The sequence below is a fragment of the Cynocephalus volans genome, chromosome 4 (genome assembly GCF_027409185.1).
Source record: "Cynocephalus volans isolate mCynVol1 chromosome 4, mCynVol1.pri, whole genome shotgun sequence".
Classification (NCBI taxonomy): domain Eukaryota; kingdom Metazoa; phylum Chordata; class Mammalia; order Dermoptera; family Cynocephalidae; genus Cynocephalus; species Cynocephalus volans.
This window is the reverse complement of record NC_084463.1, coordinates 2,924,546-2,951,190: the sequence shown is the minus strand read 5'-3', so window position 1 is coordinate 2,951,190 and position 26,645 is coordinate 2,924,546. Positions and strand designations below refer to the sequence as shown.

At 36.7% G+C, this 26,645-nt stretch overlaps 1 protein-coding gene across 1 annotated transcript; it reads left to right on the top strand.

The window, feature by feature from the left end:
• The first annotated feature begins 4,181 nt into the window (after positions 1–4,181).
• LOC134375054 (tripartite motif-containing protein 43-like) lies at positions 4,182–9,786 on the top strand. Its single transcript, XM_063093190.1, has 6 exons — positions 4,182–4,592; positions 5,547–5,642; positions 6,807–7,037; positions 7,732–7,754; positions 8,283–8,374; positions 9,293–9,786. Exons 1-6 carry the CDS (start codon positions 4,182–4,184, stop codon positions 9,784–9,786), a joined length of 1,347 nt encoding a protein of 448 aa, XP_062949260.1.
• Positions 9,787–26,645: the final 16,859 nt, after the last annotated feature.

Genomic DNA, 26,645 nt, shown 5'->3' with positions numbered 1-26,645 from the left:
TTGGGTAACATTATATAACTTTATAATGACATGAAAGGCTGGCTAGAGTTTGGAATTGTCACACCTTGGAATGGAACAGTGTTGGTTTGTCTGCGTTAGGAAAAAACAAAACAAATAACAGGGAGAAAAGGCTGGGGCAGCCCCTGGATCAGAGAATTTGGGATTGACAATACCAGAAGGGACTCTAGGAGCCAGAAAACTTCACAGACTTCCCTGGCAGTTGGGTTAGATTGGGAGCATCTGGAAGGGCCATAGAGACGTATTTTATTGTGTTGGCCCCAGATCAAGGGCAACTCTTTCACCCTCCACTGCTTTTTTTCTGAAGCTAAGACAAGAGGATGGTCTGTCCAGTAAACAGTAAAAGCTCCTTCTTGCACCTTCTAATCTCTCACTTTTCTTTTTCCAGAATTCTCTTGGCTTCCCCTACCCCATTTGACTAGCTCTATTCACTGGCACTGGTTTAACAGGTTACTCCCCACTCTAACTCCACTCTGCCCCATGAATCAGGGTGTCGGCTCAGCCATTTCCCTTTTCCATAGAGATTCTCTCTCCTAAGTCCTTGCCATCTGTCCCCAGAATCAAACCTCCAGTTCTATCTCTGGATGACTTAATCAAGGGGAACTCCCAGATCTCAGAAGAGTCCAGCAAAGGCATAGAGATTTTATGGTGGAACAATCCAGCTTTGAGAAGCTGGGCTCTCTCCTTTCCTTCTCTCCTGCTGGAGGTTTGTTCCTTCAGCTCCTCAGAGACTTGCTTTCTCACTCCACTGTCCCAATGTTCTCTGTACAGCCAAGGCTGTTTTGTAAAAACTCTAGAGCACAGAACCAAGCTGCTTCTCCAGAATTTATAGCTTGGCTCCTTTAGACTGCTTGTAAGCTATCTGGAGTAAAAAAAATGGAAACTGTTCAAGGATCCGAAGTGGCCTCTTTTCCTACCCCATAAGTCGTAGACTAAATGTGTTGGGGGTAAAAGCCTCCATCATATTTATTTTCTCAGGTAGAAATAAATTATCATTTGCCTGACTACAACTCCTTTCCACCCTGCTCTGACATAAGGTTTCCCTGGAAAGGAGCTTTCTAGCCATTCTCTCTAGAAGTGAAATTGAGGAGTTCCAGGCAGTGAGTACTATATTCTGCTGTTGAGAGAAAACCTTAAGTAACTGTATTTTGAGTGTGAAAGGCAGGAGAAATGTCCACCCTGGAGTGGGGGCCAAATTTGTTTTCACATTAAAGTCTTATGTTAAAACACAAAAACAGGGCTGGCCAATTAAGTCACTTGGAGGAGCATGTACTGGTAACACCAAGGTCAAGGTCCCTCACCTTAGATTCCTGTACTAGCCAATTGCAAACAAAACAAAAAGGAACAAGTAAAACACAAAATAAATCATACAAGAAATAAAACACTTTCTACACCAACAGAATATATGCAAAACCAATCTCATGCAAATTATTTCCAAAGTTTTCAAGACTTTTGTTAAAATCATTAAGTGATAAAATAATTTTACCTTTTTTATAGCTTAAAAATAAAAATCATTTGTAGTGGATTGAATCACGTCCCCCCAAAACTCACTGAAGCTTGCATTGTGTCCCCCAAGTTTTATGTATTAGAAATTGTTATGTATTAGAAACTGTGACTGTTAAGAGGGTGGGAAATCCTATCATGATAATTGAAAGGTGGAGCCCTGAAGAGGTGATTGGATTGTAGGACCATGAAGTAGTGAATGGATTAAAAATGGTGGTCAGGGGTGTGGTTCTGAGGACTTTAAAAGAAGAGGAAAGTCTGTCTTGTTCTCTTTGCTTCCCCATCCTGCAATGTGAGACCCCTGAGTCACTGTCACCACCACCACATGGACTTTGGACTTCCCAACCTCAGAAACTGTAAGGAATAAATTCCATTTTCTTTATAAATCACCCAGTTTCAAGTATTTTGTTATAAGCAACAAAAACAGACTAATACATCATTAATCCAAAAAAAAATTTGTTTTAGGTATAAAGTCACCATTTGGGGATTTAATTGTTGATAAATTTGTGATTCTTGATGAGATGATGTTTGAAGATGCTTGTTTATGGAAATTAGCCAAGGTGTCAAATCGATCTTTTCTTTGTCCTGAAGAAACCTAATCATCCATGTTAACACCCTTCTGATGACCCCTGAAATGTAATCACTTGGATGAATAGGTGTGGTCTTCAGAGACTCAATAAAAGGACACTCAAGGAGCCCAGCTCATTCTTCTCCAGAACAGACAGAGTGCCTTTTGAACTCACCTGGCTTTGGACACTTCTGAAAGCTATCACTGCTGCACTGTGAAGCCCTGATCCCTGAGCTGACTTCATATTATTACTTCTACAGAAAGCATTGGTAAGACCACAGATATATTCCTTAGGTGAGCACACAATTTACAGAAATGAAATTCTACTACTTTCTAAAACCAAAACAAGAAACATAATTTTAATTTATAAATCAGCAAACAGATTTTTTCTATGAAATGATGTTTTCTTAGTAAAAATGACTCCATTCTTATAACCTATTTGTAAACAAAACTATTGTACTATCTCGTTTCATGTTTTTGAATTAATATTTTTTTTGTTTATTGTTTTACATATTTGGGGGTGGTTCATCTCTATAGTAAGGACTCAAAAATAGCTGCCAGAGATCTTATAATTTTGTACTTGTGGTTGATCCTATAATTTGATTTGGGACATTTTATTCTACAAGTAGGTTGCACATGTATTATATCCTACTTTACAAGTGGTGCATTCAAGTACATATATAAAAGGGAATATATTCAACATATAACTAAATAAAGCATAAAATAATTAGGAAAATTTTGCTTTTGATTGTGGTTATTTTATGTCTTTAGATACTTCGGTTTATTGACTTAAATTCTAAAGAAGACAGAAAAAGTGTAAGCCTGAAAAAAAAAGTGACACTGATATTTATGAAGAAATCTCAGGAATGAGAGTGTCACCTGCATTTATTTAGTGTAGAAATGAGGAACCCATTTTTAAAGTAAATTTTCATTACATGATAATTAACTTTTTCTCATAATGTGAAAGAATGCCTTATGGTTTAAAAGACTTGGAAGATATTAGTCTTTTAATTCTTTAATTATTGGCCAGTTTGAATGCAGGGGTGTAGATAATGAAATAGGAGAACAAATTCAACAACTTCGCACATTAATATTTAAACAGGCTGATTGAAATATGATTTGATTTACAAAGTTTAGCATAATCCTTATTATTCTTATGTATTCAAAAATTGATTTGGGGTAGATATCTATTAGAGACAAACAATATCAAAGGACAAAATTTGGTTTTATGAATATGTCTTCAATATATAAGTTTCTTATACGTGTTTATCAATGGGTTGCAAGAAAGGCATGTTTTGGATCATGGGTGAGAGATGAAAGACTTTGAAGTCAGTGGCATTCTGAACACTACTGCATTTTATCAACTTGTTTATTTTTTGAAACTTTCATTATCTGTTTGTAAGGTTGTCGTAGCATTATATCTTCAGGTTGATAGACAGTTCCTGGAACAGTAAACATATCAGAAAACGGTTGTTGATTGAGTTACCATAGTTACTTAGAAAACAATGACTCTTTGGTTAGCTGATTTTAATTTTGGTCAAAAGTATGCATTCTGCTGCAACACTTACTAGTACAGTCATATTGGAACAGTCATCAAGATATAATGGTTAAAACAAAAAAGAAAAAACAAAACAGCAACAAAAAATGGTATAACATCTATGATAATTAAATGAAATAATGAGGTTAAAGCTCAGTCACAAGGTCTTTGCTAAACCAGTGACTGGCAATGAGCAGTATGATTCATTTTCAGATCAATCTGGTCCTTCCTCCTGTAGCTGCAGATTGAGTCAAACCTCTGCAGTTCCTGCAATTTGTAGGAAACTACTGTTTCAACAAAATGTGATACATTTATGGCACAGAAATGGTTTTGGCAATGTTGATGCATGTTTGTTAGGCAACCAGAAAAGTTTTCTGCAAAGCTCGAGAGATCTCTTTGTACCCCAGTTTTCCATTTGTGTCATATACAAGGTAAAGCCCATCTTGCTCTAGATAGAAGTTTATTACTGAGTCAGAACCTGAGTAAATTCTTGCTTAGGATGTTGTCTTTCCAGAGCAGAGGAGTAAACTGTTCTGATTTTCTTCCCTCAGGAAAATGGACTCGGACATCTCACAAGCCTTCCAGAAAGAACTCACCTGCCTCATCTGCATTAACTACCTTATAGACCCAGTCACCATAGGCTGTGGGCACAGCTTTTGTAGGCCATGTCTCTGCCTTTCCTGGGAAGAAGCCCAAATCCCTTCCCCTTGCCCAATGTGCAGGGAACCATCACAGGCAACAGATTTCAAAACCAATATTCTTCTGAAGAATCTGGTGGCCATTGCCAGAAAAGCCAGTCTCTGGCAATTCCTGAGTTCCGAGGAACACATGTGTGGGACCCACAAGCAGACAAAGAAGATCTTCTGTGAAGAGGACAAGAACCTGCTGTGTGTGCTGTGCTCTCACTCTCAGGGGCACGAGGCTCACAGACACTGTTCCATTGAAGAGGCTGCTGAGGAACACCGGGTGAGTGGTGCCTCTGAGCTTCCTTTTTGGAAGCTGGAGGAGAGTAGAGCTAAGAGATTATAAGGACGATGAGGGTCATGATGATGATTAATTCATTCTTTACTGAGGGTCCGGTACTGTTCTAGGATCCAATTATACAGCCGTGAATAAAATACATAAATATACCTACTTTAACAGATAGCACTGAAAGAGAGGGTGATTAAGTTAATGGCTAGTATTATTTTGACTATACAGGATAATGCTCAAAGTACTGTACAGCTACTAATACTACAAGTGCAACATGGCTTTTATATAGGAAATATATTTAGTAACACTGGACAAGTAACTTTAAAAACAGTACACTGGAAATAGTAGGGGACTAGCATCAGTAGACTCAGATTTTTATTTGATTTTAAGGAAATTATTTTTTAATTGATATGACTGATTGTACATATTTATGGGATATAGATTAGATTTCAATACATGTGTGCAGTTTGCGAAGATCAAGTCAGAGTAATCAGTGTATTTATCATTGCAAAACTTTATCATTTCTTCATGATGAGAACCTTTGAGCTCCTGTCTTCTAACCATTTTAGAACATACAGTAAATAAATGTTAATTACATATGCCTAGGATTACTATACATCACTAGAACTTTTTTCCTATCAGCCTGTAATGTTGTGTCCATTAACCAGGCTCTACGGATTTTCAGGCAGTATGTTTACCTGAAAATTAGCCATATTACATGATACTTTTGTCAATTTCCCTAGCCAAATAATTACATTTCATCTTGCGGTTCTACAGTTCAAAATCCCTTAGAATTGATAATTCTGCGAGGGCAAGCAAAGAAGGATTTTGATTGTTGCACTCTCTCTAATGTACTTATATCTGACATTTCTTGTCTCTCTCTATCAGTTAAAGTCTTAGATCTATGGTGTTTGATCTATGGTGCTCAAATGTATAGTTCTTTTGCAGGAGAAGCTCATAAAGAATATGAGGACTTTATGGAAAAAGATTCAACAAAATCAGAGAAATCTAGTTGTGGAAAGCAGAATAATAAGCCAGTGGATGGTAAGTATGAAACAATGCTACCCTCAGAACCAGCTTGACATAGATATGCTAGACCCTTTTCCATTGGGAACTTAAACTGAAATCCTCATATGTGACGAGAGTCTGTATTATGTATTTTAATAGGAAAAAAAAATTCAACTTTTCCATGTAATATTTGTTAAAGCGTACAGGAAATATTTCTCAGATAGGTTCAAGATCAATCAGAATTCTGAAGGACAAGTAGGTGTTTAAAACACATGGGTATTTCAGGCAGATATTTCTGTGTGAGATGAACTCTTTAAAGTGTATATACCTGGAAATTGAAGGTATTTCATAATGCTCAATACAATGATGTCTAGGGAGAGAAAAGGAGGGGTATGAATAATAATTTTAAAAATGTGCCTGTGATGGTGGAAACTGATAGCTCAGGACCTAGGCAATAATATTGGTTCAAGTAGAAGAAAACTGAACATAATGAAAACCTCAGGAAAAAGGGCCAAAGGTGGGGGGGTGGGGGGTGAAACTAGGGAAAATGAGAGAAAGAAGAGAATGAATGAGGAGATACTAATGGAATGAAAATTAATGTTCTTAAAATGGCAGGATAATATAGAGCTCATGGCCTTAGAGAACAGGAAAATAGAAATGAGGATAGAGATCAATCTGAGGGCTTGGGATTAGAAATGTTATAAAGATATTTTTTTCTTGTCTGATGGTTTCTGATCTTGAATATAATATACATCATTTTTGCTAAGAGTGATGGATTCTTCAGACTGTAAAGTAAGGAGTTCTGAGACTAGAGACTAATTTAGTAACATATCAGAATACACTACATGCAAAGATATAACAGTCGATCATAACTTCCATTTGTTTTCAGGTGTATTTCAGATTTGAGAGGATGTATACTAAAGATATTAAATCTGAAAGGTTTTTCTACAGGTGTTTCAAGAATTCATGAATTAGATAAAATTTGAGAGAGGCCTTGGTTCTTTATATTTTTAATAAATAATAGAAAATAAATGAAGTAAGGAGCAGGATGAATTTGTGGATTCTGAGAAGTGCAAGGACATGAATTAGGGTATGTGTAGCTGATTGGTAGAGAACGAGTCATAGAGAAAGAGATAACTTTATGTGGAGGAGGAAAAAGTGGGATTGGATTTGTGATCTAGGAAATCTATGTCCCTGCAGTGCTATGTGTATCTACAGGCAGAGATGACCAGGGGTGAGTATAGAAAGCTGCATCCAGTTTCCTGTGAGGAAGAAAAACAATATATAGAGAAACTGAAAAAGGAACGCGAAGAGATTTTACAAAAACTCAAGAGATGTGAGGCCAAAATGGCACAAAAGAGGAAACACCTAAAAGAATTGTATCAGGAACTGATAGAAATGTGCCATAAACCAGATGTGGAGCTGCTCCAGGTAAGAACTAAGGAAATGCCTTGAAATATTTCATATTAGCTGACTTTCACATTTTTGCCCTCCGTTATTTACTTGGTACCAGAGATGTATTTCTTCATCTCCTGCATCTATGGTGAGGATCTTTCTCATCTGAGAAGAATAGAGGTAAACTAACTCTTAACTTGACCATTAACACCAAGCTTCATGGAACTATAAAAGTTTATTTTTCAGGAAATCTTCCTTCCTACAATCCTTCTTATCCTGCACTTCTCTAAAAATCGAAAAGGAGCAACTTACCCACGTAAATTCAGTCTTTATCTCCACTGAGCAATATCTATTAATTTGGTAAAAGCTAACATTCACTTTTTCCTTTGGTTTTGAATTCCTAGTTTTGAAATGCTCTTAATTTAACACACATTACCCTTTGGGGACAAGCCCTGGGATAGACTACTTTGCAGACAGTTGGTGGTTTGTAGTACTACACAGTTACTAATGTATTTATTTTTCTTCATCAGCTCAAGACTCTGAATTCATTCAGAATCTACATTCTGTCAATATGTTTTACTGGGATTATCCTTAGAGATGAAAATGGATTTACAAAAAGGGTGGGGGTGATGGTGGTTTGTACTCTTCTAAACTTTCCTAAGACCAAAGGCTGGATGGGCAGAATAACCGATTTCTTCAGAAGTCTAAGCTTTTCTTTTTCTCTCTACAGGACTTTGGAGACACATTGACAAGGTAAGTCTGGCCTTCAGTGCAAACTGGAGCACCGTGAGTGCTGTGAAAGCAATCAAGCTGTTTCTAACAAAGGTAAAACAGTTTATTAGGAAAATAAATTTTGTGTGTGCACACACGTGTTCATTTGTGTATTGTTGAATATGTTTTCCTATCCTCTTTTATCAGAAGTTAGTGTTATTTTTTTTCTCCTATGTGACTCAGGGATCTACATTTTGAAAGGTCCAATGCAGAAGTTTCTAGAAGACATTTACCCTTGTCTTTAGGATTCAAAATCGTAAGCATAATTGAAGTGAATAAACTACTCTGTTGCAGATGGTAAGTGAAAGAGACAAGTACCTCTGAGAGGCAGGGGAGGAAAGAGAAGAATAGTAAGAACGACTCCCTAAGAAGGCCTCAGCCCTATTCCAGGACTGTGTATGCACACTGCGATATCAGAGAAGGTTTTAATGAAGTATTTTTAGTTGTAATCTGTCATTTCTTAAACACTGGCACCAGAAAGATTAAGTAGCTAAATCTTCTTTTCTTCAGGAGTGAGTCTGTGCAGCTGCCCCAGCTTGTGAATCCAGAGCTCAGCGCGTGGTCCATCACTGGACTGATGGACAAGCTCAACTGCTTCCGAGGTGAGTGTCAGTCCATTGGTGGGACCACCACACAGTGTCTTCAGTAATGGTTTTCCATGGGCAATCTTTCCCTCTTTAATGATCTTTTGTTTGGGAGAAGAAAGCAGCCTGTGAATAGGCATTTATAGTTACAGTTGTACTAAATTAAAGCTGGTAAAATGATAATGTGATTCAGTTAGTGTTTTATTTTTAAATATTTTTTAGTTAAAGTTTCATAGTAATTACATTTGTAATAATGTGCATTTTAATAGATATAACTATGTAATTAGAAAAATACATGAGTAAAATTACATAATGATATGCAGAAACCAGGATTTATGAAGAGCAGTAAGGCAATATGGTCGTTGGTGAGGCCTTATATAGAACTCCATTACAGACCACAATCAGTCTAGCAGGGAAAAGACTAGGCTTGATGTGGGATCAGACATAAAATTCAGATAGTTCTTAGAAGGAAATTACTCCTCAGAAGGCACATTCAGATTTTCTTTTCATTTTAAATGTGAATTTGCTAGCCTAACTCTCATATTATAATATCCCTGGCAAAGTGTTATCCTTAAAGAATGTCTCTCACCTTCCCCTCACCCTGTTCCCTGCCTTGAGAGAGGAAAAGCAGTGAAGGTAACATTTAAAGGTAACATTTAAAGGAATGGACTTGGCCGCAATGCACAATTTTCCAGTTTTTCACATGACTCCTTCTCCTTTATAATCTCTGAATTTTCAGGAATTGTTTTCATTGTGGTTAGCCATTTATTTCTTCTGTGGATATACAAGCATCCCTTGAATCTAACAGTTTTCCAGGTACAAGTATTCCTCTAATCTTGAACAGTATTTTCCAGTGAGACTTCAGGTAAACTCTCTTATTTCACAAGAATTTAAAAACTGGTTTCAACTGGAATATTTATTCTCTTCTTTCCACAGTGGACATTTCCTTCAGTAATGAAATAACCAATCACAACATCAGGCTGTTTGACAATGTGAGAAGTCTGGTGTTTAGACATGTCCATCAAGATGCGTCTTTGAATTCTGACAGATCTAACTATTTTGCTGCATGGGGAGCCCAGAGCTTCACCACTGGAAAACATTACTGGGAGCTGGATGTGAACGACTCTTGGGACTGGGCTCTAGGAGTCTGTAAGGATTCTGGGATAAGGGGGAATAGCAAACTGATTGGATCTGGTGACATGTTTCTTCTGTTATGTGTGAAGGAGGGTAATCATTATGGTCTCCTGACAACCTCCCCAATATTTCCTCACTACATAGAGAAACCTCTGGGCAAGGTTGGTGTGTTCCTAGATTTTGAGAGTGGAAGTGTGAGTTTTGTGAATGTTGCCAAGAGTTCTCTCATGTGGAAATATCCCACTGGCTCCTTCAATTTCCCAGTCAGGCCTTTCTTTTGCACTGGGCACACATGACCAGGGATAAGTCAGGAAACTGATGTGTGTCTGGGAACTCCGTATCTAAGGGAGCCCTTTTCAGTTAAAGGAAATCAGTAATACTTCACTGTCTTTTATGTTTTTTCTACTTTAATGTAACCTAATTTTATTGCTATTAAAAATAAAGATAGTGTTAAATGCAAAAAATTTGACCCATTTTCTTTAAATTACAATCATCTCTTGTGATCCATCATCTAAAATATATACTGTGCTTGTTCACCTGCTTTGTGAGCTTGATAGAGCTCTGAGAATATATACATGTATGATTTCAACTTCGTGGTTTAATGCAGGAACACACTTTGCACATCATGGTCAGACCTGATTTTTTCAATGTACATGTCATTCTGACAACTTTCTCCTATTTTTTTCTGCATCTCTATAACATATACAAAAGAGTAGAAGTGCTTGACCATAGATTGTGCATATATTTAGCTTTAGTGGATATTACCAAACAGTGGTGGTACTAACTCACTCTCTCAAAACAACGTATGACAGTTTGAGTTGTCTGCATTCTCATGAACACCTGGTGTAAAACTTTTTAATTTTAGCCATTTTTGTGTTATCTCATTGTAGTTTTGCTTTGCATTTCCATGAGGAGTAACCATTATGAGCACATATTCATGTTTATTTTCCATTTGATATCATGTTTTATGAAATATCTATACAAGTCTTTTGTCCTTTTTTCTGTTTTTTAAAATTTTTTAATAAATTTATTTTTAATTGAAATGTATTGATTGTACATATTTGTGAGGTACACAGTTATATTTCAATACATGTATACAATGTGTGATGATCCAATCAGGGCAATTAGCACATTCATCATTGAAAAATGTTATCATTTTTTTGTGATGAGAACATTTGATGTCCTCTCTTCTAGCTATTTTAGAGCAGACAATAAATTATTGTCATTGATTACCTGCATCCATAAATATTTTGGTTCTTTTCCTTTGCTGATTTTAGAAATCTTTTAAGAGCAAAAATAAGCATTCTAAATGATAAACACATGATGTCTAATTAAAATCTGTAAGAATAGCAGCCTGTATTAGTCTGTTTTGTGTTGCTATAACAGAAATACATGGAACTGGGTAATTTATAAAGAATGGAGATTTCTTCGGCTTATGATTCTGGGACAGCTGCATCTGGCACGGGCCTCAGGCTGCTTCTTCTCATGGTGGAAAGTGGTAGGCAGCTGGCAGGTACAAGCAGATCACATGGTGAGAGGAAGCAAGAGAGAGAGGAGGTGCCAGGGTTCTTTAAACAATCAGCTCTCTCTCTCATGGGAACTAATAGAGCAAGAACTCACTCACTACCCCTCCTCCCCCAGGGAGAACGTTAATCCATTCATGAGGGAGCCGCCCCCATGACTCAATCAGTTTCCAACACTGCCACATTGGAGATCAAATTTCCACATGAGGTTTGGAGGGGGACAACACATCCAAACTCCATCATAGCTGCTACCTAAAATGCCAGTCCAAACTCCTGACATTCTTTGACAGGATTTATAAGATCTTCTTTGCTCTTGGAAGATTAATAAGAAACAATAAGATTTTCGAACATTAAGCCATGCCAAGTTTTCTAAGACTCCAGTCAGCTGCATGATTTTTCCTCATGCCTGTTTTTAAATTGATGGTCATCACAGGGGTCATTTTAACTCCCCATTTTTTTCCCCCTTAGTACCAAAATAAGAATCTGTAACAGTAAAGTTAACATGTAGAGCTTTATATGTTTTTTGATCTGTCTCTCTAACTTTTTTTTCTTTGCCTACTGTGTTGACTTCTGCAGGTATTGCAATAAAACTCACTGCTTATGACATTCTAGCCAAGATTTTTTTTTTTAAAAGTCTTACAGGGTTTTAAATTAATAGCTTTACAAATTACAATAGCTCCATGGTAATCTATAACCTAGAACTCTAGTTAGCCTCTCAGATTCAACAGATCAGAATCTTGAGCTCAGAACAGTAGTATAAGGTGTCTGTGTCAGGCATAACAATTGATTTGTCTGCCACTCATGGGCCAGAAAGAGACAAAGGAAAAATAATAATAATAACTTTTAAAAAATGTGTATTTTAAAATTGGTAAGAGAGTAGATTTTAAGTGTTTGTACCAATCAAAATAAATAAATAAGTAAAATAAAAATAAGTGTATGAGGTAATCATGCTTATGTTAAAAAGCTTGATTTACCCATTCCAAAATGTATACATATATCAAAACATCTGCTGTATACCATAAACACATACAATTTTTACTTGTCAATGAAAAAATTAATTTAATAAAAACTTAAAAGAAAATGTGATTAAAAATCCTTTTAACCCCAGGTTATATAAAGATTTCTTAGTTACAACACCAAATGCATGATCTATAAGGACAAATATTAATAAATTGAACAACATTAAAATGAAAACCTCTGGTCTTTAAAATATACTATTAAGAAAATGAAAAGATAACCATTAGACTAAGAGAAGATCTGTGTAAATCATATACCTTATGAAGCATTTTTATTCAAAATCTATGAGAAGTTCTGAAAATAATAAGGAAATAAACCAATTAAAATGTAGGCAAAATATTTGAGCAGACACTTCACAAAAGAAAATAAGTAAGTGGGAATTAAGTGTAGGAAAATATGTTCAACATCAGTAGCAATTAAGCAGATAGTAATTAATATCAATAGTAATTAACAGCCAGGAAAATGGGTAGGATTAAAAAAGAGAAGAAGGCAGAAACAGACCATACCCCATACCAAGTGTTGGTAAATAAATGAAGGAACTTATACACTGCCGGTGGGAATGTAAAATGCTACAAATCCTTTGTAAAACAGATTGGAAATTTCTTTAAAAATTAAACACATACTTTGTATACAGATATTCATAACAGCCTTATTTGGACTCACACCAGACTAGAAACAATGCGAATGTCTACCAACAGGTGAACTAAGTGGTAGTACATGTGAAATGGAATACTACTTAGCAGGAAAAAGGAATAATCTATTGATAAATGATGCATCACAGATGAATAGCAAGATAGGTATTCTGTGTGAAAGAAACCAGACCAAAAAGAGTATACATTGTATGTTTCCATTTATATAAATTTCTAGAAAATGCAACCTAATTCATACTGACAGACGATGATTGGTGGTTGCCTGAGAACATGGTAGGACAAGAGGTATGAGAGAGAAAACCTACAGAGGAGGATGAAGAAACTTTCTGAACTGATAGAAGTGTACACTATCTTGATTTTTGTGGGAGCTTCACACGTGTATATTTTATATATGTGCAATTTATTGCAGATAATATATACCTCAAAATAATAATAATAATAAAGAACATTTTATGTGAATTGGGAAAAGCAAAATTTCTATAAGTCAAACTTAAGATTTAACATTGTTTTTAATGTCAAAGATATCCAGCCAAAGCAGATCATCTATGGGAAAACCTCTAAATCTGAAGATCCAAATATATGGGTGAATGCTTCTGAAGATTTTGGCTCCCAAGATATATCTCTGGATCCAGACCAGCATGCCAGCAACCTTGTTAGAAGCAGTACTTGCTGCTGCTGCTGCAAACACTGGTGCTGAGCTAGTGGTCCATGAAATCCCCCACCACAGCAACTGCCAATACAAGGGTGGCTTGCTGCCACACCAGCATCCAATGTCATGTTACAGGTAGCCTGCTGACAATTCCTTGGCATAGACAGGAGAGTCACCAATGGAAGCCAGAAAAAGAGGTGAACAAGTGCATGTCTGCAACCCAGTGGCCCAACCCACAAGGGAAATTATGCTGCCATATGTGATAGCATGCCTGGGAGTGGGAGGTATGTGTGAAGCCCACATGACAGCATTTATATGGGGAGAGACACACACAGAACCCACAAGAGTACAGAAACCCAGGATAGCCAAATGGAGTAAGGAACAAAATTTCCAATCACCACCAACCCATCTCTCAACTGGGGGAAGCTAGGTCCCAGAAGGAACCTCTGCCTATAAGAAAGAGGAAAGAGAAAACCCACCCAGGGTCACCCATTCAAACTGAGGAGAACCAGTATACTCCAGTTCACCCATTAGGGTCATGGGGAACTAGCCAGAGTGCAACAGGCCCTCCAGGGTCACCCACTACAAACAAAGAGAGACAGCGTACAGAGACTCTTCTCCCAAGAACCTGAGAGCTTGCCCACATCTTAGACAAACCAACACAGTGTCACCAGCCTCAGCAAAGAATCACCAAGTGCCCCAGGGACTAGGCCATGGAGGCACTTAAACACAATTCCAACACTGAATTAAGCTGAAGTACCAACACAGAGACTACACTACTGTGTCTACCTGGAACCAATACTAAAACACTCCACTCAATTGCCATTATAAAACACATCTACGAGAGGGAGTCTATCTCCTCAAAGCCCACTCCAGAGTAATAGAAAAAGCAACTGCTGTACCAGATGACTAGACATCAACAGAGAGATACTAGAAATACAAAAATAAAAATAAAAATAAAAATAAAAAAAGCCAAGAAAATATGACAGCAAAAGAATATAATAATTATCAAGTTCTAGGCCTTTTAGAGCAAAAAGCTTTTGAAATGACTGAAAAGGAATTCCTAGCAATGATCTTAAGAAAAATCAATGAGATACAAGAGGACTCAGTTAGATGACACAATGAAATGAGAAAAAGTATACAGGATCCAAAGGAGGAAATGTATGAAGCAATTAATGCCTTAAAAAGAATATGGCAGAACTCCTGGAAGTGAAGTATTCATTCAGATAAATATAAAACTCAATTGAGAGCTTAAGCAGCAGGCTAGAGAAAGCAGAAGAAAGGATCTCTGATCTTGAAGATGACCTTTTTGAAATAACCCATGCAGATAAAAATAAGAAAGAAAGAAAGAAAAAAATTAATAAAACCTAACAGAGCCTGCAGACAAGCTGAAGCATACAAACATCTGAATCATGGATGTTCCAGAAGTGGAGAAGAAAGAAATAAACATTGAAAACCTATTCATTGAAATAACAGTGTAAAACTTCCCAGGACTAGAGAGAGATACAGACCATCAGATCCAGGAGACACAAATATCTCCCAACAAATTCAACCCAAAAAAGTCCTCTCTTAGACACATTATAGTCAAACTGGCAAAGCTCAAAGACAAAGAGAGAATCTTAAAAGCAGCAAGAGAAAAGCATCAAGTCACATATAAGGGAGTTCTTATCAGAACAACAGCAGACATCTCAACAGTAAGCCTAGAGGCCAGAAGAGAATGGGGTGATATATTTAAAACACTAAAACAAACAAAATAAACCTGTCAGCCAAGAATACTCTACCCAACAAGGCTATCATTTATAAACGAGGAAGAAATAGTATATTTCCCAAACAAACAAAAACTGAGGGAGTTCACCACCACAAGACCAGCCGTACAAGAAATCCTCAAGGGAGTACTGCATCTGGAATCTAAAAACAATAATCAATACGTGAATACACAACAAAGAATGAAATCCAGTGGTAGAGCAAAAATACAAATAAGGAAGAGAAAGAAACTTTATCTAACCACTTCAAAAAAAACAACAAACAAGGAAGACAAACAATAAAAGAGGAAGAAAGGAACAAAAGATATTTAAAACATCCAAACAAAAATTGATAAAATGCCATTAGTAAGTCAATATCTTTCAATAATAATCCTAAATGTAAATAGATTAAATTCTCCCCTCAAAAGACACAGACCAATTGATTGGATTAAAAAACTAGACCCAACTATATTCTCTCTTCAAGAGAATCACCTCACATGTAAAGATACATAGTCTAAGAGTGAAAAGATATACCATGCAAATGGAATCCAAAAATGAGCAGAAGTAGCTATTCTTAATATCAGATAAAACACACCTTAAACCAAAAAACATAAAAAGAGACAAAGAAGGCCACTATATAATGAAAAAGGGATCTATCTAGCAAGGAGAAATAATAATAATAAATATGTACCAAGCACTGGAGCATTTAGATATAGAAAGCAAATACTATTAGACTTAAGGAAAGAAATAGACCTTAATACACTAACAGTTGGGGACCTGAAAAACCCTCTCAATATTGGACATATTGGCTGGCTGAGTAGCTCAGTTGGTTAGAGCACAGCCTTATAACACCAAGGTCACAGATCTCCTTATTGGCCAGTCACCAAGTAAAAAAAAAAAGACTGAATTTAACATTGGACAGATCATCTAGGCAACAAATCAACAGAGAAATACAGGATTTAAACCACACTTTAGACCAATTGAACTTGGGGGATATCTACAGAACATTTTATTCAACAACCACAGAATACACATTCTTCACATCAGCACATAGAATATTTTCCAGGATAGACAACAAGTTAGATCACAAATCAAAACTCATCAAATTAAAAAAGAACAAATTGAAATCATTTCAAGTATTTTTACAGACCACAACAGATTAAAACTCGAAATCAATAACAAGCAAAACTCTGGAAACTATACCAATAAAGCATTAAAATTAAACAACGTACTACTGAATGACATATGGATCCAAAAGGAAATTAAACAGGAAATCAAAAAATTTCTTGAAAGTAATGAAAATAAAGACACATCATACCAAAACCTATGGGATACTGCAGAAGAAGTCCTAAGAGGGAAGTTTATCACAGTAAATACTTACATCAAAGAATGGAAAGATTTAAAGTGAACAGCCTAATGCTACACCTCAAAGAACTAAAAAACAAGAACAATCCAATCCCAAAATTACTAGATAGAAAGAAATAATTAAGACCAGAACAGAGCTAAATGAAATACATATCCCCAAAACTGATACAAAAGATCAATGAAACAAAAAGTTAATTTATTTGAGAAGATAAACAAAATAGGAAAACCATTAGCTAGGCTAACAAGAAAAAGAAGAGAGAAGTCTCAAATAACAAAAATTAGAAATGTAAAAGGAGACATTACAACCAATACCACAGAAATACAAAGAATCATTAGAAACTATTATAAGCAAGTATACACCAACAAATTTGAAAACCTGGAGGAAATGGACAAATTTCTGGACAAGCTACCAAGACTGAACTAAGCAGACACAGAAAATCCAAACAGCCCAGGAACATAAAATGAGATTGAAGCAGTAATCAGTAGTCTCCCAACAAAGAAAAGCCGGGGCTGGAATGCTTTATTGCTAAGTTGTACTAAACCTTTAAAGAGGAATTAATTCTCTTCAAACAATTCCAAAAAAATTGAAACAAAGGCCATTCTCCGAAACTCATTCTATGAGACCAGCATCACCCTGATACCAAAACCAGACAGAGATACAAGAAAAGAAAACTATAGGGCAATATCTTTGATGAACATAGATGCAAAAATCTTCAATAAAATATTAGCAAATAGAGCACAGCAACACATCAAAAATATTATATACCACAATCAAGTGTGATTCATTCACCAGAGATACACCACATCAACAAAATCAAGGAAACAACCATGTGATCATCTCAGTAGATGCAGAAAAAGCATTTGACAAAGTTCAACATCACTTCATGATAAACACTCTCAGCAAATTAGGAATAGAAGGAAAGTATATCAACATAAAAAAGTCATATACAACAAACCCACTACCAACGTCATCATGAATCAAGAAATGCTAAAAGCTTTTCCCTTGAGGACAGGAACAAGACAAGGATGCCCACTCTTACCACCCTATTTAACATAGTACTGGAAGTACTAGGCAGAGCAATCAAGCAAGAGGAAGAAATAAAGGGCATCCAGATTGAAAAAGAAGTCAAATTGTCACTGTCTGCAGATGACATGATCATATATATAGAAAAGCCTAAGGACTATACAAGAAAAAAAAAAAACCTCTTATAGTTGACAGATGATTTCATTAAAGTTGCAGGATACAAAATCAATAAGCAAAAATTAGTAGCATTTATGGTTAGAACATGATGCTGATAACATCAAGGTTCAGGGTTTGATCCCTGTGCTCACCCATGTACAATGGTCAGCAAAAAAAATAAAATACCTAGGAATGAAGTTAATGAAAGAAGTGAAAGAGCTCTACAATGAGAACTACAAATCACTGCTGAAAGAAATTAAAGAGGATACAAAAAGATGGAAAGACATTCCACATTCTCGGACAGGAAGAATTAACATTGTGAAAATGTCCATATTACCCAAAGTGATCTACTGATTCAATGCAATCTCCATCAAAATACCAATGACATTCTTCATAGAAATAGAAAAAAAAAAATCCTAGCATTTTTATGGAACAACAAAAGACCCCAAACTGCCAAAGCAGCCCTGAGCAAAAAGAGTAAAGCAGGAGGCATTACATTACACGACCTGACTTCAAAATATACTACAAAGCTATAGTAACCAAAACAGCATGGTACTGACCTAAAAATAGACATATGGACCAATGGAACAGAATAGAGAACCCAGAAATCAACTCACATATTTACAGCCAACTGATCTTTGACAAAGGCATCAAGAACACACGTTGGGGAAAAGACTGCCTCTTCAATAAATGGTCCTGGGAGAACTAGACATACATATGTAAAAGAATGAAACTAGACCCACACCTCTAACCCTATATCAAAGTCAACTCAAAATGGATTAAAGACTTAAACATAAGACCTGAAACTATAAAATGCCTAGAAGAAAACATCGGGGAAACACTTCAGAAAGTAGGACTAGGCATAGACTTATGAATATTACCCCAAAAGCACAGACAACAAATAATCAGTTATCTTACATATTTGTGAAAACACAAGTAATCCAATTAGAAAATTGGCAAAGAAACTGAATAGGCAATACTCAAAGGAAGATATTTGAATGACCAACAGCCACATGAAAAAGTGCTCAACATCACTCAGCATCAGGGAACTGCAAATCAAAACTACATTGAGATATCATCTCACCCCATTTAGACTGGCGATTATCAAAAAGATGGAGAACAACAAATGGTGACAAGAATGTGGAGAAAGGGGAACCATCCTACATTGATGGCAGGACTGTAAATTAGTCCAGCCTTTATGGAAAACAGTATGAAGTTTCCTCCAACAACTACAGGTAGAACTGTCATATGATCCATCTATCCCACTGCTGAGTGTATACCCAAAGGAATGGAAATCATCCTGTCAAAGGGATATCTGTACTCCCATATTTATTGCAGCTCTATTTGCAGTAGTCAAGAGTTAGAACCAACCTAAATGTCCATCTTCAGATAACTGGATAAGGTAAAGGCAGTATACATACTCAATGGAATACTACCCTGCAATAAAAAAGAACGAAATACTGCCATTCACAGCAACATGGGTAAACTTAGAGAAAATTATGTTAAGTAAAATAAGCCTGACACACAAAGAGAAATACTGCATGTTCTCACTTATCAGTGGGAGATAAAAAGTAAAAATAAATAAATAAATAAAAAATGAAAGAAAGTTACAACAACCACAATAATACATTGAACTTTCAAAAGAAGAGAATAGAACTGAGGTTGCCAGAGGTGGGAAAGTGGGAGGGAATGTAAGGGAGGAATTGGTAAAGGGCCATGAAAATCAATTACATTGTATAATGTTTAATATACTAATGATTTGAACATCACATACTGCACACAGGTATTGATATTCAACGTTCTATCCCACAGATACGTACAATCAACTATGTTTCAATTAAATAAAAAAAGATTTCTCTGAATCCACAAACATTACAGAGGTGGCCCACCCTTCCAATGAAACCTAGAAGTATTGTGAAGGGAGAAACTGCATAGGTTTTTCTCCCGAGTCAATAGAAAACTTCCTCAGTATCTGTCCCTACCACTTCTCCTGGCTGGCTAAGTCTCAGCAAGACCTAGCCAGAAGGACTTTTGGCCTGAATAAAAGTAAAATACTATACCCCAAAGTAGCTGGGGGAATTATCCAGCATGTACTTTCAGAGATTGTGGGAGTCCCCTTAGAACTAAATTTTGAGGCTACTTCATAAAAGGGCATCAGAACATAAAATGGGATGAGAGTGTTTATTAGCTTGTGGGGCACTTACACAGAATACAGAATCTAACATCCTGACACCAGCATCAGTGGATGGGGCATACTTCATCAGCAGCAGCTCCTATAGCCTGAGAAGAAGCAATTGTCCATGCTAAGCAACACTGAAATGGCTGAATTGCTGTGTCAGATGGTAGAGGATGGGATTAAAAGGCAAAGGAATATTTGCCCGTTGGAGTGGATATATTATGAGGTCAGAAAATCCACAACAGGATTATGTTTCTCAAGAATGCCAAGAGGATATACCGTTAACCAAAGTCATTAAAAATGTGCAACTGAAAGGAACTAGCATCAGTAAGAAGTTCAGTGAGATTTTCCTCTCCAGATGTGGGCTGATGATAGAAGTGTTTAAAGAGCTTGCCTGTTAACAGCAATCAGGTTATAGGGCATTTCCCCTCCAGATGCCAACAGATTGCAATTTTCATAATGACCAAGAAGGGCTAAACAGGAACAAAGATGGCTTGATTCACACAGATTTGCAAAGATGGTTAATAAAACAAACAGCACTCCTTGGGGCAAAATAGATAGATGGAAAACTTATCTTTTTAAAGATATGTATATAGATCAAATTTGCACAGGTCGTGAATTTTCATTGATACCTGAAGACCTGAAATATAATTATGACCTCATGTTTGAGTGGTAACATATTAGCATCAGATAAAAAGAAAAATAAAAAAATAAAGCAAAACAAAACAAAACAATACTAAGACTAAAATAAACAAAGGGACCAAAAAAAAAAAAAACAGTTCTGATCAAAACCCAGTGTACAGTGTGCCCATTAGGTCTGTAGACCTACTCACTGGTCACTTTCATGATCACTGTACATACTGGAAACAAAGTTTTCACTCACTCACAAGTCTGGCTGGGGTACCTCAGATGGAGCTGTTGCCTAAAGTGTTTTTGCATGATCTCTCCGTGTAGCTGTTTGGGCTTCCTCACGGCAAGGTAGTTACTTCCTTGGGCAAGCATACTCATAAAGCCAGGTGGAAGTGCTACACAGAGTATCACATCTGCCGTAGTCACAACCTTACACAGATTCAAGGGGATGGAACACTCTCAATGGGAGCAGTGCTGAAGTTACATTGTAGGAAGAGAACCTATGATGGGATATATTGTTTTAGCAATTTTTTTGGGGGGGGGTGAGGAAAGAATATGGCCTGCAATATCTACTCTTTCTAATAAGCAGATTGCAAGGATCTAGATACAGAGACTGAGGACCCTGGAGAAAGTAGATTCAATGAGCCTCTTGTAGACTCACCATTCAAGCTCCAGATTCCTATCAAAGGAGCTTCTGATTATCTGTATAATTGACATGGTAAATATTCTTTTGAAGATTCCCTTCAAGGATTTTGTGTCAACTGGACAATAATTATGAATACAATGCAGTAGAACTGTTGACAAAGAAATACACAATCCTGGAGTAGAGCGATGGAAGAGAGTTGTCCATCTCCTGAGAAGTGACAAGGAACAGATTTGGTAATTCTAGGACAGTGGAATGAAAAAGGTGAGTACTTACCCTTGTCAGAAATCGCCTTAGGGTGTCTCTATATATGGCTAAAAATTATTCACATTCCAGATGCCTTGTACTTCCCATTATTTCTTAATTATAAGAGCCATTGTCTGGGATTCTGTCTATGTGAATATTTGTGAGTAGAGGTTAAAGAAGTCTTAAACCTTAAAAACAAGATGTTCAGAAACCCATAGCTCAGCCATTCACTGGACCAGTAAGTGTGGCCTGAAAAGAGAGAAACCTTGGTTCAATTCTTGAGTAAAGTTTCTTTCATTCTCACTGTCCCTGTTCTTCCCATACTTGGAATGGAAAGTCAGGCTAGTTCCTGTGACTTCCCACTCTTCTCGGTTGTGGAGGTTTTTGATGCGGGATCAGAGATACGTCATCTGTTTGCTAAAATCTAATGCCTTACTAACATTGTGCTGTGAAATGAATAGGCCCTGTCCTTGCCACAGGCCTCTGGCCCTTTTCCCATAAGCACCTCTACTCTGGCCCTACTGAACCATGATGTCTTCCAGAGTCACTCTGAAATCCTTCTCCGTCTTCGGTTCTCTGTCTGGCCCAGGTCTCAGTACACGTCTGTTCCTACCCACGTTCCAGGGCTCTATCCTTGCTCTTCACTTTCAAAGCATGATAAAGCTGATCATCTGAAAATCACAGAATGAGAAGTAGGGGTTGTCTGTTCTTGCCTGAGACCCAGCAATAAAAATGCAGGATCCTAAGGGAGGAGGAGGCAGCAAATGGTGAGGCTCCACAAGATGTTCAGTTACCCCTTGATGTGCCTCCATTCCAAGTAGCTGGAACAAAGTTTCTCCTGCCCTGGCTGATCCCAGAAACGTGAGAGGAGGTCATGTCTAATAGGACAAGGGGTATTGGGAGTTACATAATAGGAAGAGAGGAAGAGGAAAGTCGAAGTCCAGGTAAAGGAAAGAAGATAAGGTTGGGGTGAGAGAGACATCAGGGGTAGAGGAGAACTTAGGGAAAGCAGTACAAAAGGAATCATACAGAAATTTGACAAAAAGGCTCATAGTGATCCTGTGGACAGATATGAAAAAAAAAAAGGTTCAAACAGTGCCTGACATGTAGTAAAATTCTCTAACTGAATATATCAGTGAATCTGAGAGAATGATAATCCTTAGTGAACAGCAGCAAAATTGTAGAGAATATGAACTCCCGATGAGGGAAAAAACAGGCGAAGCTTTCGTACCTTTATAAATGACTCTTGAGTGCTTATATTTCAAGGAATTAGCAGGAAGTTTCTGCTCTTCATCAACACTCAACATTAGAAAGACAGTTGAGAATAATATCTTGGTTAATAGCGCAGGCTTGTACCTAAACTTTCCATGTTTGATTCCCAGACCCACTGCTTACTAGCCTCAATTTCCTCATTGCAGAACACAGTACGTATCTCAAAAATATGTGTATATGTCTATTGGTGGGACTGTAAACTAGCACAGCCATTATGGATAACAGTATGGAGGTTTCTCGATCAACTCCAGATAGAGCTACCATAGGATCCAGCAATCCCACTGCTAGGTATATATCCAGAGGAATGGAATTCATCATGGCAAAGGGATACCTGCACTCCCATGTTTATCGCAGCTCTGTTTGCAATAGCCAAAATATGGAAGCAACCTAAGTATCCATCGACAGACAACTGGATAAAGCAAATATGGTATATACACAATAGAATACTACTCAGCCATAAAAAAAAAAAAGAAATTCTACCATTTGCAGCAACATGGATGAGTCTGTAGAAAATTATGTTAAGTGAAATAAGCCAGACAAAGGAACAGAAATACCACATGTTCTCACTTATAACTGGCTGCTGCTGGAAGGAAGAAGACAAGGGAGGGAGGTAAGAAGGGAGGGAAGTAAGGAAGGAAGGAAGGAAAGAAGGAAAGAAAGAAAGAAAAGACCACAACAATAAATTGAACTTTCAGGAGAGAACAAACTGAAGGATACTAAAGATGGGGGAGGGTGTGGGTTTGGGAAGTGACAAGTTGGGCAAACATCATAAAGAAATATCATGATTTGTAAGAATAAATATACTACTAGTAAGTAATTTTTTAAATGTGTGTGCATATATATGTTTATACATACTAATATTTGTATATTTAATAATTATATATACTATATATACATAAATTTATATACATATATGAATATATGTACATATAAAGAAATTGGATTAGTGCCTTGCACAAGCATTGTTATTAAGCACTTGAACAAAATACAAACAAGAAAAGGAGAGAAGGTATAGAGGGAGTTCACTCATGAGAAAGGCAAAGAGAGGGTGATGAAAGGGAAAGGAGAGAGACTTAGGAGAAGGCAAAAAAACTAAAGCAAGAGATTGAGAACCCAACTATGAAACAGCAGTTGATGAGAAAGACAAGAAAAGCCTTCTAAAAGCTTTTTTAAACATTTGAATTCATAACGGAAGAATCATTTATGAAAAGGACACATTTTTTATACAAACCAGGATGGGGATTTTATCTGTTTCTCACATTCAGAGTTCTAAGATCCCCATGGTCATGACCCATGACAGTAACAGATCTCAAGTATCACTCCCTGGAGCCCCCTAACCTGATGAAAAGACTCAGCAGAAAATGGCTGATAATCTCAGCTGAGAAACTCACAATCCAAAAGTTAGGTTGCTAGTACAATAAAAATGGCATTCATGAAGAGAAAAAAAGCTAACAAAAACACTATCTACAACCTAAGGAACCAACAAACAAAGAAACCAAACAGTAAATCAGAAAGCAAGGAACAAAAGACACCTAAGACAACCAAACAACCAATAAAATGCTAAGAATAAATCAACACCTTTCAGTAACAACTCTTAATGTTAAAGGCTTAAATTCCCCAATTAAAAGACACAGACTGGCTGACTGGATCAAAAAGCAGGACCCAACTATATGCTGCCTACAAGAGACCCACCTCACCCATAAAGATTCACACAGACTAAGAGTAAAAGGATGGAAAAAGATTTACCATGCAAACAGAAAAGAAAAACGAGCTGGAGTGGCTATTCTTATATCTGACAAAATAGACTTTAAACTAAAAACCATAAAAAGAGACAATGAGGGACACTACTTAATGATAAAAGGACTGATCCATCAAGAAGACATAACAATCATAAATATGTACGCACCCAATGTTGGAGCAGCCAGATTTATAAAACAAACTCTATTAGACCTAAAGAAGGAAATAGACACTAATACCATAATAGCAGGGGACCTGAACACTCCACTGTCAATATTAGACAGATCATCTAGGCAAAGAATCAGTAGAGAAACACAAGATCTAAACAAGACTCTAGACCAATTGGAATTGGCAGATATCTACAGAACATTCCACCCAACAACCTCAGAATATTCATTCTTCTCATCAGCACATGGATCATTCTCCAAGATAGATCACATATTAGGTCACAAATGAAGTCTCAATAAATTCAAAAAAATTGGAATTATCCCATGTATCTTCTCAGACCACAATGGATTAAAACTAGAAATTAATAACAAACAAAACTCTGGAAACTATACAAACACATGGAAATTAAACAGCATTCTACTTAATGACATATGGGTCCAAGAAGAAATCAAGCAGGAAATCAAAAAGTTTATTGAAACTAATGAAAACAATGATACATCATACCAAAACCTGTGGGATACTGCAAAAGCAGTATTGAGGGGAAAATTTATTGCATTAAATGCTCACTTCAGAAGAATGGAAAGATGGCAAGTGAACAACCTAACACTTCACCTTAAAGAACTAGAAAAACAAGAACAATCCAATCCTAAAGTTAGCAGACGGAAAGAAATCATTAAGATCAGAGCAGAACTGAATGAAATTGAAAACCAAAAAACAATTCAAAAGATCAACGAATCAAAAAGTTGGTTTTTTGAAAAGATAAATAAAATTGACAAACCATTAGCATGGCTAACAAAAAAAAGAAGAGAGAAGATTCAAATAACAAAAATTAGAAATGAAAAAGGCGATATTACAACTGATTCATCTGAAATACAAGGAATCATTCGAGACTACTATAAACAACTATATGCCAACAAATTTGAAAATCTGGAGGAAATGGATAAATTTCTGGACAAACACAAGCTTCCAAAACTGAACCGTGAAGACGTAGAAAATTTGAACAGACCAATAACAATAAAGGAGATTGAAGCTGTTAACAGAAGGCTCCCAACAAAGAAAAGCCCAGGACCAGATGGATTCACAGCAGAATTTTACCAAACATTCAAAGAGGAATTGACACCGATTCTTTACAAACTATTCCAAAAGATTGAAACGGACGCAAATCTCCCAAACTCATTCTATGAAGCAAACATCATCCTGATACCAAAACCAGGTAAAGATATAACCAAAAAAGAAAACTACAGGCCGATATCCTTGATGAATATAGATGCAAAAATCCTCACTAAAATACTAGCAAACAGAATACAGCAACACATACAAAAAATTATTCATCACGATCAAGTGGGATTCATCCCAGGGATGCAAGGTTGGTTCAACATACGCAAATCAATAAATGTGATACACCATATTAATAAACTCAAACACAAGGACCATATGATCATCTCTATAGATGCTGAAAAAGCATTTGATAAAGTTCAGCACTCATTCATGACAAAGACCCTCTATAAGTTAGGTATAGAGGGAAAGTATCTCAACATAATTAAAGCCATATATGCCAAACCCACTGCCAATATCATCCTGAATGGGGAAAAGCTGAAAGCTTTTCCTTTAAGAACAGGCACTAGACAAGGATGCCCACTCTCACCACTCCTATTCAACATAGTGTTGGAAGTACTAGCCAGAGCAATCAGAGAAGAGAAGGAAATAAAGGGCATCCAGATTGGAAAAGATGAAGTCAAACTGTCCCTGTTTGCAGATGACATGATCCTATATATCGAACAGCCTAAAACCTCTACAAAAAAACTGTTGGAATTGATAAATGATTTCAGCACAGTAGCAGGATACAAAATCAACACACAAAAATCAGTAGCATTTCTTTTCTCCAATAGTGAACATGCAGAAGGAGAAATCAAGAAAGCCTGCCCATTTACAATAGCCACCAAAAAAATAAAATACTTAGGAATTGAGTTAACCAAGGAGGTGAAAAATCTCTATAATGAGAACTACAAACCACTGCTGAGAGAAATTAGAGAGGATACAAGAAGATGGAAAGATATCCCATGCTCTTGGATTGGAAGAATCAACATAGTGAAAATGTCCATACTACCCAAAGTGATATACAAATTCAATGCAATCCCCATCAAAATTCCAAAGACA